At 43.1% G+C, this 16995-nt stretch overlaps 1 protein-coding gene across 1 annotated transcript in view; it reads left to right on the forward strand.

Moving 5' to 3' along the window:
• LOC120025650 (AF4/FMR2 family member 1-like) overlaps window positions 1-16995 on the forward strand; it is a 70363-nt gene that overhangs the window by 51309 nt on the left and 2059 nt on the right. Inside the window, exons 11-17 of the mRNA XM_038970196.1 lie at window positions 1793-2036; window positions 2241-2329; window positions 8628-8691; window positions 8814-8950; window positions 10662-10733; window positions 10926-11019; window positions 11270-11310. Of these exons, the coding sequence (XP_038826124.1) occupies window positions 1793-2036; window positions 2241-2329; window positions 8628-8691; window positions 8814-8950; window positions 10662-10733; window positions 10926-11019; window positions 11270-11310 (741 nt within the window). The remainder of the gene's footprint in view (window positions 1-1792; window positions 2037-2240; window positions 2330-8627; window positions 8692-8813; window positions 8951-10661; window positions 10734-10925; window positions 11020-11269; window positions 11311-16995) is intronic.

Consider the following 16995-nt stretch of genomic DNA (forward strand, 5'->3'; position numbering starts at 1 on the left):
GCTCCTTTAGCACCTCGGACTCAGTGACCGCCTGCAGGGAGAAACTTTGTAGCGGGGCAGGGGGAAAAGAGAGAGGAGCATCAGGGCAAGTCGCATTAGAAGGGGTGGGAGATGAGGAAATGTTGGACGGGCAAGGAGGCATGGCTGAGTCAAATTGGAATCCAGACTTAATGAAGTGGGTATTTTAAAAAGCTCAGCCATGTGCTTCTTGTCAGTAACAACATCAACATTAAGGGACATGGGCATCTGTGAGGTTTTATTTTAGCCGTTTTCCAGAACTTCTTGGGGTCAGACCCACAGAGAGAGAACTGCTCCTTAAAGTAACCAACTTTGGCCTTCTGGAAAGCCTGAGTGCACTTTCTCATTTGTCTGAACGAGAGCCAGTCACCCTGATTTATGCATGTGCTGAGCCTTTCGCCAAATGCAATTCTTGAGGTGGAGTAACTCTGCAAGATCACGGTTGTACCAGGGGCTGAACCTATTTTTAATTATACTTTTCTTTATGGGGGCGTGTTTGTTAACAATACCACTGAAAATATCAAAAAAGAATGTCCAAGCGTCTTCGACAGAGGGGATCAAGCTGATAATATACCATTTTACAGAGGCCAGGTCATGAAGGAAGGCTTGCACATTAAAGTTTTTTAGCAAGCGTCTATGACAGGTCGTTTCACTGAGCAGCCATTACAAACACAGGATGTAAAACAGTGATCACTAAGGTCATTACAGAAAACACCGAACTGATACCTTTCAGGATTATTTGTGAGGATAAAATTGAGGAGAGTAGCCTTTTCTGGGTGTTTGGAGTCATACGTTGTGGGATTGGTAATAATCAGAAAGATTTTGGGAGTCTCATTGCTTTAGGACTTGGTCAGGTGGTTTAAGCATGTCCCACTTTAGGTCACCTAGCAGGAAAAATTCAGACTTCGTTTAAGGGGCCAGGAGAGAGCTTAGGGCAGGTAGGGTGCAGGCTGGTGCTGATGGAGGACTATAGCAACAGTCAACTAAGAACAATTTGAAAGTTTAATTCTTAAAACCAGCAAACCAAATTGTTTGGGGACAGACTTGGAGACAACCAAGCACTGAAGTTGATCCTTGGTAAAGATTGCCACTCCCCCACCTTTGGAAGATCTTTCTTGCTGAAAAAGGTTATAACCAGAAAGGTTAACATCAGTATTCAAAACACTCTTTCTTAACCACCTCTCAGTAATGACCAACATATCTGGATTGGTGCTGTGAAACCACACTTTCAATTGATCCATTTTAGGTAATATGCTTCTAGTGTTAACGTGCAGAAAACCCAGGCTTTTACGAGAGCAGAAATCATTGCAGGAAGCAGGTTCATTTTAATGGACATTACTGTTCACCAAAGAATGTTTGGTTCTAAAACCAATCTGCAGGAATGTTGTGTAGCCTAATCACCAAAAATACTGACATCAGCAAAAATTCTTCAGTAAGAGGAGGACAATATAGGTGTCTGTAATTTTTGATTTATCATCCCAGCTCTAGTTAGTGTTGTCGTCTATCAAATTGTATAGGCTACCTTGCTCTCAATTTTTTTTTTTACCATGGTGGCAACAATTACGCAGCGGCACAATATAACTGGGGTCATTCCGTCACATTTTTTAACACCTTTTGAAAACTGAAGATTTTAAATCAGAATGTAAGACTTTTTAAGGACCCACCGACACCCTGCTGACTGGGCATTCTCCCATCAGAGTAGAAAGGCCCCTTTCACAGTATCTTCCTCTGTCTCATTCTGATCTAACTTGCCATCTGGCCTTTTCTCTCACAGGATGCCCAAGAACCCTGGAGAGGAGGAGGAGGAGGAGGAGGAGAGGAAGCGGTCTAAGAAGGGGGCTTCTGTCCCTCTGCAAGACCCTGGGAAAGAGCCGGGGGTGCGCAAGCGGCATGCAGGGGAGGCCCCAGAGCCCAACGCTGCCTCAGCAGCCAAAAGCAGGGACAGGGAGGCCTCCACCCCCGTCAAACACAAGAAGGGCACTGGGAAACGACACACAGAGCATTCCAAGACTGGCAAGGCAAGAGATTTGAGTCAAAATATGTATGTTATATGTGAAATTAAGTCACACATCGGACGGTTGCTTCAGCAGGTGCGTCAGAAGTGTTAGATGTTATTCAAAGGAAGAAGCTCAGTATTTATTGTTAATTGCCTGTATAAAGGTTATCTGAAATAATGAGAAATAGGTGTTGATATACTGTCTACTCTGTGGTTTTGTCTGAAGGCCCCCAAGAGCAGCTTTGCCTTCTCTGTGCCTGCCCAGCCCACCGGGGGTTCCCTGACCTCCAGACCCCTGCTCAAGGTCGAGGACAGGTAAGATCCCTTCCCTGTTTGTCATTATATATACTGTGCTGTGAAAAAAGGATTCCCCCCCCCCCTTTCAAATTTGTTCTACTTTTGTTATCAATGTTATCAGATCTTCAACCAAAACCTAATATTAGATAAAGGGAACCCGAGTGAACAAATAAAACAACAATTACATAATTATTTCATAAGCAAAGTAATACAACACCTTATGCCCCTGTGAAAAAATGGTTTCCCCCTTACACTCAATAAATGGTTTAGCTGCAGTATCAGCAGCCGAACGCTTCCTGTAGTTGATCAGTATCTCACTTATTTTGACCCACTCTTCCATGAAGAACTGCTTTAAGTCAGCGACTTTTGTTGGTTTTAAAGCATGAACTGCTCGTTTCAAGTCCTGCCACATCTCAATTGGGATTAGGTCTGGACTTTGACTAGGCCATTCCAGAACTTCAAATGTGTTGCTTTTTAGACGTTTTATTGTCTTGCTGTATGACCCAGCTGCGCTTCATCTTCAGCTCACAGACGGATGGCCTGACATTCTCCTGTAGAATTCTCTGATACAGGGCAGAATTCATGGTTCATTCTATTAAGGCATGTCGTCCATGTCCTGAGCAGCAAAGCATCCCCAAACCATCACACTACCACCACCAGTAATGGCGCCCGAGGGGATGGCTGCCGTTTTTACGGGCTCCTAACCAACTATGGTATTTTGTGTGTTTTTTTGCATTGTTTGTGACTGACTTATTTTGTACATAATGTTGCTGCTACCGACTCTTATGCCCGAAAAGAGCTTCTGGATATCAGACCAGCGATTACACACCTTGAACTGGACGAAGATTATTTTCTTTAATGACGTGAAACGTGAAAGATCTACTGCTTCTCCGAGAACCGGCCAAATCCCAGTCATTTGCGCGAAGAAAAGACAGAAATACAGGGTGCGGAGATCGGTGTGCCTTGTGAGAAATTCGTCAGCAAGTGGGTAACCCACCATCCGTTCTATTGGCCAACGTGCAATCACTGGAGAATTCACTGGATGATCTCAGTTCGAGACTATCCTACCAACGGGACATTAAAGACTGTAATATCGTATGTTTCACTGAGTCATGGCTGAACGACGAAAATGATAATATAGAGTTGGCTGGGTTTTCCGTGCATCGGCAGGACAGAACAGCTATGTCTGGTAAGACAAGGGGTGGGGGTGTGTGTCTCTATTGGTAAATAATAGCTGGTGTCTCGGTATTGCTCGCCTGAGGTAGAGTACCTCATGATAAGCTGTAGATTTTTCATCTATATTTACCATCACAAAAGAATGCTGGAACTAAGACCCACTCAACGAGCTATAGAAGGCCATAAGCAAACAAGAAAATGCTAATCCAGAAGTGGCACTCCATTTGGCAAATCTGACCATAATTCTATCCTCCTGATTCCTGCTTACAAGCAAAAACTAAAGCAGGAAGTACCAGTGACTCACTCAATACGGAAGTGGTCAGATGCTATGCTACAGGACTGTTTTGCTAGCACAGACTGGAATATGTTCTGGAATTCATCCAATGGCATTGCGGAGTATACCACCTCAGTCACAGGTTTCAACAATAAGTGCATCGACGGAGTCGTCCCCACAGTGACCGTACATACACCAACCAGAAGCTATGGATTACTAGCAACATCCTCACTGAGCTAAAGGCTAGAGCTGCCGCTTTCAAGGAGCGGGACACTTATCCAGATGCTTAGCTGGATTTCTTCTATGCCCTCAAATGAACCATCAAACAGGCAAGCATCAATACAGGATTAAGATTGAATCCTACTACACCAGCTCTGATGCTCGTCGGATGTGGCAGGGCTTGCAAACTATTATGATCTACAAAGTGAAGCCCAGCCGTGAGCTGCCCAGTGACGTGAGCCTACCAGACGAGCGAAATGCCTTTTATGCTCGCTTTGAGGCAAGCAACACTGAAACATGCATGAGAGCACCAGCTGTTCCTTACGACTGTGATCACGCTCTCCATGGCCGATGTGAGCAATACCTTTTAAACAGGTCAACATTCACAAGGCCGCGGGGCCAGACAGATTACCAGGGTGTGTACTCGGAGCATGCGCTGACCAACTGGCAAGTGTCTTTACTGACTCCCTGACCGAGTCTGTAATACTTACATGTTTCAAGCAGATCACCATAGTCCCTGTGCCCAAAGAAAGCGAAGGTAACCTGCCTAAATGATTATCGCCCGTAGTACTCAGGTTGGTAGCCATGGAGTGCTTTGTAAGGCTGGTCAACACCATCATCCCGGAAACCGGTGTGACTTAGTCAGGTTTGGAGGCCTCCTTGCTCGCACACGCTTTTTCAGATCTGCCCATACATTTTCTATAGGATTGAGGTCAGGGCTTTGATGGCCACTCCAATACCTTGACTTTGTTGTCCTTAAGCTATTTTGCCACAACAAAGTATGCGTAGGGTCATTGTCCATTTGGAAGACCCATTTGCAACCAAGCTTTAACTTCCTGACTGATGTCTTGAGATGTTGCTTCAATATATCCACATCATTTTCCATCCTCATGATGCCATCTATTTTGGGAAGTGCACCAGACCCTCCTGCAGCAAAGCACCCCCACAACATGATGCTGCCACCCCCGTGCTTCACGGTTGGGATGGTATTCTTCGGCTTGCAAGCCTCCCCCTTTTTACTCCAAACATAACGATGGTCATTATGGCCAAACAGTTCTATTTTTGTTTCATCAGACCAGAGGACATTTCTTCAAAAAGTATGATCTTTGTCCCCATGTGCAGTTGCAAACCGTAGTCTGGCTTTTTTATGGCGGTTTTGGAGCAGTGGCTTCCTTGCTGAACGGCCTTTCAGGTTATGTCGATATAGGACTCGTTTTACTGTGGATCTAGATACTTTTGTACCTGTTTCCTCCTGTACCTGTTGTTCTGGGATTGATTTGCACTTTTCACACCAAAGTACGTTCATCTCTAGGAGACAGAACCTTCCTGAGCGGTGTGACGGCTGCCTGGTCCCATGGTGTTTATACTTGCGTCCTATTGTTTTTACAGATGAACGTGGTACCTTCAGGCATTTGGAAATTGCTCCCAAGGATGAACCAGACTTGTGGAGGTCTACAATTGTTTTTCTGAGGTCTTGGCTGATTTCTTTAGATTTTCCCATGATGTCAAGCAAAGAGGCACTGAGTTTGAAGGTAGGCCTTGAAATACATCCACAGGTACACCTCCAATTGACTCAAATGATGTAAATTAGCCTATCAGAAGCTTCTAAAGCCATTACATAATTTTCTGGAATTTTCTAAGCTTTTTTAAATGCACAGTCAAATTAGTGTATGTAAACTTCTGACCCCCTGGAATTGTGATAACAGTTCATTATAAGTGAAATCTGTCTGTAAACAGTTGTTGGAAAAATTCCTTGTCATGCACGAAGTAGATGTCCTAACCGACTTGCCAAAACTATGGTTTATTAACAAGAAATTTGTGGAGTGGTTGAAAAAAATTGTTTTAATGACTCCAACCTAAGTGTATGTACACTTCCAACTACAACTGTATATACTAGGTGGGGTCAGAGGAATGTCCCCAAAAAATGTCTGACTCTGCTACCGCACAGCAAGCGGTACTGGAGCACCATGTCTATCGAAAAGGCTTCGTAACAGCATCTACCTCAAGCCATAAGATTGCTGAACATTTAAACAAATGGCCACCCGGACAATTTAAATTGACCCACACACACACACTGCTGCTACTCGCTGTTCATTATCTATTCATAGTCACTTTGCCCCTACCTACATGTACAAATTACCTCAACTAACCTGTACCCCCCGCACATTGACTCGGTACAAGTACCCCCTGTATATAGCCTTGTTTATTGTTATTTTGTTATTTAAAAAAAAATATATATGTTTATACTTGTAGTTTATTTAGTAAATATTTTCTTAACTAATTTTCTTGAACTGCATTGTTGGTTCAAGGCTTGTAAGTAAGCATATCACGTTAAGGTCTATACCTGTTGTTGTATTCGACGCATGTGACAAATACGATTTGACAATGCTTGACCATTGGTATAAGGTTCTTACTGTGGAATGCAGAGTTTGGTTTTCGCCAGGCATAATGGGACGCATGTCATATTTACAGTTAAGCATGGTGGTGGTAGTGGGATGCTTTGCTGCCTCAGGACCTGGATGACTTGCCTTGAAAGAAGGAACCATGAATTCTGCTCTGTATCAGAGAATTCTACAGGAGAATGTCAGGCCATCTGTCTATAAGCTGAAACGCAGCAAGACAATGATCCAAAACACACAATCAAAATTTGAAGTTTTGGAATGGCCTAGTCAAAGCACAGACCTAATCCCAATTGAGATGTGGCAGGACTTGAAACGAGCAGTTCATGCTTGAAAACCCATAAATATTGCTGACTCAAGGTAGTTCTGCATGCAAGAGTTTGCCAAAATTGCTCTACAGCGATGTGTAAGACTGATCAACAACTACAGGTAGCATTTGGTTGCAGTCGTTGCAGCTGAAGGTGTCACACACAACCAGTTACTGAGTGTAAGGGGGCAATTGTGTTTTCACACAGGGGAATTGGGTGTTGCATAACTTAATGAAATTAATTTTTTTATTTGTCTGTGTGAACTCAGGTTTCCTTTATCTATTATTTGCTTTTGATTGAAGATCTGATAATATTCAGTATCTAAAATGTAACCCTAACCCAAAAATAGAGAAAATCAGAAAGGGGGCAAATACTTTTTCACAGCACTGTATATAAATGACAATTTCTCCCATATCTCTATGGGGTGTTGTTGTGGGTAATAAACTCAGCAAAAAAAGAAATGTCCCTTTTTCATGACCCTGTCTTTCAAAGATAATTTGTAAAAATCCAAATAACTTAATAGTTCTTCATTGTAAAGGGTTTAAACACTGTTTCCCATGCTTGTTCAATGAACCATAAACAATGAATGAACATGCACCTGTGGAACGGTCGTTAGGACACTAACAGCTTACAGACGGTAGGCAATTAAGGTCACAGTTATAAAAACTTAGGACACTAAAGAGCCCTTTCTACTGACTCTGAAAAACACCAAAAGAAAGATGCCCAGGGTTCCTGCTTATCTGCATGAACGTGCCTTAGGCATGCTGCAAGGAGGCATGAGGACTGCAGATGTGGTCTGGGCAATAAATTGCAATGTCCGTACTGTGAGACGCCTAAGACAGCTTTACAGGGAGACAGGACAGACAGCTGATCATCCTTGCAGTGGCAGACCATGTGTAACATCACCTGCACAGGATCGGTACATCTGAACATCACACCTGTGGGACAGGTACAGGATGGCAACCACAACTGCCTGAGTTACACCAGGAAAGCACAATCCCTCCATCAGTGCTCAGACTGTCCACAATAGGCTGAGAGAGGCTGAACTGAGGGCTTGTAGGCCTGTTGTCCTCACCAGACATCACCGGCAACAACGTTGCCTATGGGCACAAACCCACCATCGCTGGACCAGACAGGACTGGCAAAAAGTGCTCTTCACTGACGAGTCCCGGTTTTGTCTCACCAGGGGTGATGGTCGGATTCACGTTTATCATCGAAGGAATTAGCGTAACACCGAGGCCTGTACTCTGGAGCGGGATCGATTTGGAGGTGGAGGGTCCGTCATGGGACTGAGCTTGTTGTCATTGCAGGCAATCTCAAAGCTGTGCGTTACAGGAAGACATCCTCCTCCCTCATGTGGTACCCTTCCTGCAGGCTCATCCTGACATGACCCTCCAGCATGACAATGCCACCAGCCATACAGCTCATTCCGTGCATGATTTCCTGCAAGAGAGGAATGTCAGTGTTCTGCCATGGCCAGCGAGAGCCCGGATCTCAATCCCATTGAGCACATCTGGGACCTGTTGGATTGGAGAGTGAGGGCTAGGGCCATTCCCCTCAGAAATGTCCGGGAACTTGTATGTTCCTTGATGGAAGAGTGGGGTAACATCTCACAGCAAGAACTGGCAAATCTGGTGCAGTCCATGAGGAAGAGATGCACTGCAGTACTTAATGCAGTTGGTGGCTACACCAGATACTGACTGTTACTTTTGATTTTCACCCCCCCCCCCCCCCCCCCCCACCTTTGTTCAGGGACACATTATTCCATTTCTGTTAGTCACATATCTGTGGAACTTGTTCAGTTTATGTCTCAGTTGTTGAATCTGTTATGTTCATACAAATATTTACACATGTTAAGTTTGCTGAAAATAAACGCAGTTGACTGAGAGGACGTTTCTTTTTTTGCTGAGTTTATATACCTCTGTTCCTGCCACCCACAGGCAGCACCCAGTGGAGTATCATATGAAGGAAGCCAAAAAACTCAAGCACAAAGCAGATGCCACGGTAATAGTCCTATTTTTACTCTCCCGTTTTCTCTCATTCTCTCTCAATTCAGTATTGTTCTTTCACTTGTGACAATCTCAATGAATTCTAAACCAAGGTCTGTGCGTTTTTGTTTCCTCCAGTCTGATAAGGTGGGCAAAGCTTTCAACTACCTCGATGCTGCCATGTCCTTTGTGGAGAGCGGCATCGCTATGGAAACCGATCCCCATACCCCGAAGTCGGCATATACGATGTTCACTGAAACCTTGGATCTGATAAGGTAAGCAGCCCAAAACAATATGTACTAGATAGAGCTCCTTAGCTGCAGTGAGTAGGGATGGGCATTTGAAATATTTTCAGGTTTGAATAATAAGATATTTTGGGGGGATATCCAGATAGTTGTAAAACATGTTTTTTTGTGAATTTATTTAAACTTGGACACTTGTTTGCTGTGCAGCCTGCACAACTCAGAGGATGTTCACGGCCCGATGGTGTGTGTGTGTGAGACAGGAGGGAGAGTGGGGGAAAAAATGCCACTGACTCGTGCTAGTTAGATAGACAAATTTGTAAATGCCATAGGTTATCATCCCATCTGGCAGTGGCTGTCTTTACTGCATCAAATTGATTTAAATAAGAGAAGATGGTCAGCAGGCTAGACTAGTTGAGGCCATTTTGCTGCGCTCCCTGTCCTTTTCTACAACTCCATTCAGATTAAACCTGTCGGTTGCTCCTGCTAGCCTACTCCTTCTCATTTAGCTAACTTAATTCCAGAATTGTAATTCCATTTTGGATGAAATTAGAGGTCTACCACTTCAAATTGCTACACATAAGGAGCCTCTGACTGTAGTGCCAACAAGCTACACATGTGAAACCTGTGTAGGTTATATGGTATGTCTTTTAATGGGGTGCACGTCATAAACTACATTCAAACGTTTGTTTTATTCAATTAAGAATTTCACGGATGTATCAAAAATGAAATACAGAAATCTAATTTACGTACAGTACCTGTCAAAGGTTTGGACACCTACTCATTCCAGGGTTTTTCATTATTTGTACTATATTCTACATTGTAGAATAATAGTGAAGACATCAAAACTATGAAATAACACATATGGAATCATGTAGTAACCAAAAAAGTGTTACACAAATCAAAATATATTTTATATTTGAGATTCTTCGAAATATCCGCCTTTTGCCTTGATGACTGCTTTGCACACTCTTGGCATTCTCTCAACCAGTTTCATGAGGTAGTCACCTGGCATGCATTTCAATTAACAGATGTGCTTTGTTAATTTGTGGAATTTCTTTCCTCAATGCTTTGGAGCCAATCAGTTGTGTTGTGACACTGGAGGGGTGGTATACAGAAGGTAGCCCTATTTGGTAAAAGACCAAGTCCATATTATGGCAAGACAACATTTTGCTCAGGGCCTCCAAAAGGCTAGGGCCGACTCTGATTACATGTGTGGGTATGGATGAGGCTACGAGCCACTGCGACCCCTCATGATGAGTTCCTTTTTTTTGTGAACCCCCCAACCCTATCAAAGTTTCCCGTCCCTGCTCTACAGATTATCAGTAACATTTTAAAAAATCTACTAAACCTAGCTCTAACCCTAATCCTAACTCTTATTCTAAACCTAACCATAACCTTAGCAAGCAGTGGCTTATCAACAAATATATATATATATTTTTTAAATTTAACCTTTATTTAACTAGACGAGTCGGTTAATAACAAATTCTTATTTACAATGATGGCCTACCGTCATTGATAGTATGACCTTCTGTAGAGCATCACTATCCAAATAAAGTGTGACCCAAAAATGTATGAAACAATCAAATTATTAAGTAATCACTCTATGAAGTACTTTACCCTCCACTTCTGATTGTCATAACAAAATGTGGGTATGTGGTCAAGGACAGGATGTGAAACTCACCTTTGCTTTGTGTTTCCTGTGCTTTTTCTAGTTTTTTAAATGCCACCTCTACTCTTTCAGGTTCATACTGAAACTGAAGGGTTCTGTGGACCCCTCTGCCCCTGTTACAGACAAGGATTTTACAATTTTATGGTAACTAGATAACCAGGACCCTACTATATGTAATAAATACCCTGCTACACCACAGAATAGTTCACTATAGTTCTGTTAAATGTAACAAATGTCAAGTAGTGGCACTTTGGATCCATTTTAACTCAAGTCAGTGAAATTAATTATTCCTGCAGAGGATTGTGAGAATGTAACCTTTTTGTTATTGTCTGTCAGTATGAGGTGCCAGTCCCTTCTACAGATGGCCATGTTTCGCTACAAAAGAGAAACGGCACTTAAGTATTCAAGGACCCTCACAGATCATTTCAAGGTAGGCTTCAAGGATCACGTGTTGGTCATGTGTTTCTGCATGTCTGTGTGTGTAGTGTACATACATTCACTGGAAAATAAATGGCAGCAACGTTCTGAGCACACTAGTTGAGTACTTGGATTACTATTGAGTAATCAAAAAGTATGTTTGTGTGTAAATTCAAATGAATATCAAATTGTCAATGTGTGTAGAGACATGGTTAAATAGCAAATTAGTTTGACTGAATTGGATCTTAAATTCTCTTTTTCAGAGCTCCTCCAAGTCTGCAGCTCCCTCCCAATGTGTCTCAAAGTAAGTATTTTACCTAGTGTTTGTCCTCTGCTCAGCCTTTTCCCTTTGTGTGTCCTGTCTCCTGCTTTTGCATTTAGTCAGAATTATTAGAGTTATAGCTTGATTTCCTGTACAAACTATTTCTCTCATAGGGTGTCCAATCAAACACATATTTTGACCAATGAGTAAATTAACCTCATGTCTATATAACAATCCGTTCAAAAGTTATTGGAGTTTTTACCCTTGTAGGATGGCTAAAATTAGGGTGACTAAATCAATGGAGGCTAGAGGAGGGGAAAAAGTGGTAAAATAGCAACTTTCTTTTCTAATCCGGAGGACATAAGAATATAGAGATGCTAGAAATCGATTTTTAGACATGACATGTATTTTCATATTTTAGTATACCCTTTTCATATTAATGTGAAATTCCTATTATTTTTTGAAGATATCAAATTTTATTGGTTTATACACAAATTATTTTGCAGATGTTATCGCAGGTGCAGTGAAATACTTATGTTTCTAGTTCCAACAGAGTAATCCACCTGAGTAAATACATGTTAGAAACGCCTTTGGCTGTGTTTACAGCTGTGAGTCTTTTTGGGTAAGTCTCTTAAGGGCTTTGCACACCTGGGCTGTGCAATATTTGTCCATTATTCTTTTTAAATTCTTCAAAGTCTGTCAAGTTGGTCGTTGATCATTGCTAGACAGTCATTTTTAAGTCTTGCCATAGTTTCAAGGAGATTTAAATCAAAACTGTAACTAGGCCATTTAGGAGCGTTCAATGTCCTCTTGGTAATCAACTCCAGTGTAAATTTGGCCTTGTGTTTTAGGTTATTGTCCTGCTGAAAGGTGAATTTGTCTCCCAGTATCTGTTGGAAAGCAGACTGAACTAGTCTTTCCTCTGATTTTGCATGTGCTTAGCTCCATTGTTTCTTTCTATCTTGAAAAACTCCCCAGTCCTTGCTGTTGACAAGCATACCGATAACATGATGCAGCCACCACCATGCTTGAAAATATGAAGAGGGGTACTCAGTCACGTGTTGTTGGATTTTCTCCAAACATTAAAATGTACTTTCTTTGCTGCATCTTTTTGCAGTATTACTATAACCGTCTTGTTGCAAACAGGATGCATGTTTTGGGAATCTGTCAATAATCAAATCAAATGTTATTTGTCACATACACATGGTTAGCAGATGTTAATGCGAGTGTATCGAAATGCTTGTGCTTCTAGTTCCGACAATGCAGTAATAACCAACAAGTAATCTAACCTAACAATTCCACAACTACTACCTTATACACACAAGTGTAAAGGGATAAAGAATATGTACATAAAGATATATGAATGAGTGATGGTACAGAACGGCATAGGCAAGATGCAGTAGATGGTATAGAGTACAGTATATACATATGAGATGAGTAATGTAGGGTATGTAAACATAAAGTGGCTAAAGTGGCTAGTGATACATGTATTACATAAAGATGGCAAGATGCAGTAGATGATATAGAGTACAGTATATACATATGAGATGAGTAATGTAGGGTATGTAAACATTATATTAAGTGGCATTGTTTAAAGTGGCTAGTGGTACATTTTTACATAATTTCCATCAATTCCCATTATTAAAGTGGCTGGAGTTGAGTCAGTATGTTGGCAGCGGCCGCTAAATGGTAGTGGTGGCTGTTTAACAGTCTGATGGCCTTGAGATAGAAGCTGTTTTTCAGTCTCTCGGTCCCTGCTTTGATGCACCTGTACTGACCTCGCCTTCTGGATGATAGCGGGGTGAACAGGCAGTGGCTTGGGTGGTTGTTGTCCTTGATGATCTTTATGGCCTTCCTGTGACATCGGGTGGTGTAGGTGTCCTGGAGGGCAGGTAGTTTGCCCCCGGTGATGCGTTGTGCAGACCTCACTACCCTCTGGAGAGCCTTACGGTTGTGGGCGGAGCAGTTGCCGTACCAGGCGGTGATACAGCCCGACAGGATGCTCTCGATTGTGCATCTGTAGAAGTTTGTGAGTGCTTTTGGTGACAAGCCGAATTTCTTCAGCCTCCTGAGGTGCTGCGCCTTCTGCTGCTGCGCCTTCTTCACAACGCTGTCTGTGTGGGTGGACCAATTCAGTTTGTCCGTGATGTGTACACCGAGGAACTTAAAACTTTCCACCTTCTCCACTACTGACCCGTCGATGTGGATAGGGGGGTGCTCCCTCTGCTGTTTCCTGAAGTCCACAATCATCTCCTTTGTTTTGTTTTGTTGACGTTGAGTGTGAGGTTATTTTCCTGACACCACACTCCGAGAGCCCTCACCTCCTCCCTGTAGGCCGTCTCGTCGTTGTTGGTAATCAAGCCTATCACTGTAGTGTCATCCGCAAACTTGATGATTGAGTTGGAGGCGTGCATGGCCACGCAGTCGTGGGTGAACAGGGAGTACAGGAGAGGGCTCAGAACGCACCCTTGTGGGGCCCCAGTGTTGAGGATCAGCGGGGTGGAGATGTTGTTACCTACCCTCACCACCTGGGGGCGGCCCGTCAGGAAGTCCAGGACCCAGTTGCACAGGGCGGGGTCGAGACCCAGGGTCTCGAGCTTGATGACGAGTTTGGAGGGTACTATGGTGTTAAATGCTGAGCTGTAGTCGATGAACAGCATTCTCACATAGGTATTCCTCTTGTCCAGATGGGTTAGGGCAGTGTGGTTGCGATTGCGTCATCTGTGGACCTATTGGGTCGGTAAGCAAATTGGAGTGGGTCTAGGGTGTCCGGTAGGGTGGAGGTGATATGGTCCTTGACTAGTCTCTCAAAGCACTTCATGATGACGGAAGTGAGTGCTACGGGGCGGTAGTCGTTTAGCTCAGTTACCTTAGCTTTCTTGGGAACAGGAACAATGGTGGCCCTCTTGAAGCATGTGGGAACAGCAGACTGGGATAAGGATTGATTGAATATGTCCGTAAACACACCAGCCAGCTGGTCTGCGCATGCTCTGAGGACGCGGCTGGGAATGCCGTCTGGGCCTGCAGCCTTGCGAGGGTTAACACGTTTAAATGTTTTACTCACCTCGGCTGCAATGAAGGAGAGCCCGCAGGTTTTGGTAGCGGGCCGTGTCAGTGGCACTGTATTGTCCTCAAAGCGAGCAAAAATTTTTATTTAGCCTGTCTGGGAGCAAGACATCCTGGTCCGCGACGGGGCTGGTTTTCTTTTTGTAATCCGTGATTGACTGTAGACCCTGCCACATACCTCTTGTGTCTGAGCTGTTGAATTGCGACTCTATTTTGTCTCTGTACTGGGACTTAGCTTGTTTGATTGCCTTGCGGAGAGAATAGCTACACTGTTCGTATTCGGTCATGTTTCCGGTCACCTTGCCCTGGTTAAAAGCAGTGGTTCGCGCTTTCAGTTTCACGCGAATGCTGCCGTCAATCCACGGTTTCTGGTTTGGGAATGTTTTAATCGTTGCTGTGGGTACGACATCGTCAATGCACTTTCTAATGAACTCGCTCACCGAATCAGCATATTCGTCAATGTTGTTGTTGGACGCAATGCGGAACATATTCAAATCCGCGTGATCGAAGCAGTCTTGAAGCGTGGAATCAGATTGGTCGGACCAGCGTTGAACAGACCTGAGCGAGGGAGCTTGTTGTTTTAGTTTCTGTTTGTAGGCTGGAAGCAACAAAATGGAGTCGTGGTCAGCTTTTCCGAATTGAGGGCGGGGGAGGGCCTTATATGCGTCGCGGAAGTTAGTATAACAATGATCCAAGGTTTTACCAGCCCTGGTAGCACAATCGATATACTGATAGAATTTAGGGAGTTTTGTTTTCAGATTAGCCTTGTTAAAATCCCCAGCTACGATGAATGCAGCCTCAGGGTGTGTGGTTTCCAGTTTACAAAGAGTCAGATAAAGTTCGTTCAGGGCCATCGATGTGTCTGCTTGGGGGGGAATATATACGGCTGTGATTATAATCGAAGAGAATTCCCTTGGTAGATAATGCGGTCGACATTTGATTGTGAGGAGTTGTGAGGCACACGCTTAACTTTTCTTAAGATATCTGTGACCAACAGATGTGTATCTGTAGTCCCAGTCATATGAAATCCATAGATTAGGGCCTAATGCATTTATTTCAGTTGACTGATTTCCTTTATATGAACTGTAACTCAGTAAAATCTTTGAAATTGTTGCATGTTGGGTTTTATATTTTAGTTTAGTATACATATGAAGTGGGTAAAGCAGTATGTAAACATTATTAAAGTGACCAAACAAGCACATCTCTGAAATGTCAATGGAGCAAGCTTTTTATTTTCAAAGCCTTTTACATTTATTTCAGCTCGCGTTATGTTAATTTAACTTTGTGTGCCCCGCGGAAACAACTTTGCAGACGACCACCACAACATGTCAAATCCTCAAAGAATGCTGCGGAAGAGCGGCACCGCTCTGTCAACAGAGCTCGGTGCTTATTAGGTTACAAAATCTGACTTTTTGTATATAATGTTAATGATATCTTGGACCCCACTGAATGATTCAGAACATGAAGAATCATATTTGTCTTGGTAACATTTATTTTATAACATAAGGAAGTGAAATTTCATCACCAAAGCAAATTTTCACCCACTGGGGAATCAATCAAGAGTACTTTGACAACTGCTTAAATAAAAAGGCTTCATAAGTAATGTAACATTACAGAACCTTTTTGTTTTTGATTCAGAAGTTAATATATCCATTTAAATCAGAAAATAAACAAATGGCATTGACAAAATTGACACCCTAGACTTAATATTTGGTAGCACAGCCATTGGTCAAAATAACTGCAATCAAGTGCTTCCTATAACCATCAATGAGCTTCCTGCACCTCTGTACTGGCAGTTTGGCCCACTCCTCTTGGACAAACTGCTCCAGTTCTCCCAGATTAGAAGGGTGCCTTCTCCTAACTGCTGTTTTCAGATCTCTCCACAAGTTTTCAATGGGATTTAGATTTGGACTTGCTGGCCACTTGAGAACAGTCCAGCGTTTTGTCTTAAACCATTCCTGGGTCCTTTTTGAAGTGTGTTTTGGGTCATTGTCCTACTGGAAGACCCGTGACCTTCGACGGAGACACAGTTTTCTGACACTGGGTCCGACATTGCGCTCCATAATACCTTTTGTATTCACCTGATTTCATGATGCCATGCACACGTTCAAGGCACCCAGTTCCAGAGGCAGCAAAGCAACCCCAAAACATCCCTGAACCTCCATGTTTGACTGTAGGGAAGGTGTTCTTTTCTTTGAAAGCTTAATTTTGTTTTCTGTAAACATAGAGATGGTGTGCTTTACCAAAAAGCTGTAATTTGGTATCATCTGTCCACAGGATATTCTCCCAGAAGGATTTTGGCAAATTGCAGTCGGACTTTCTCAGTAGTGGGGTCCTCTTGGGTCTCCTACAATATAACCCCCTTTCATTGAGTTGGCGATGGATGGTGCGAGTTGAAACTGTCGGACCTTGTATCTGAATGTCAGCTTGAATCTGTGTGGCAGTTGACTGAGGTGCTTTCTCCACCATTCAAACAATCCTTTGCTGCAATCTTCCATTAAGTTTTTTCTTGCAACCACGTCCAGGGAGGTTGGCTACAGTGGCATGGGACTTAAACTTCTTGATTACATTACGTACGGTGGAAACAGGAACATCAAGGTCTCTGGAGATGAACTTGTAGCCTCGACATTGTCCATGCTTGGCTACAATCTTGCATCTGAC

Source organism: Salvelinus namaycush, chromosome 31 (genome assembly GCF_016432855.1).
Source record: "Salvelinus namaycush isolate Seneca chromosome 31, SaNama_1.0, whole genome shotgun sequence".
NCBI lineage: Eukaryota > Metazoa > Chordata > Actinopteri > Salmoniformes > Salmonidae > Salvelinus > Salvelinus namaycush.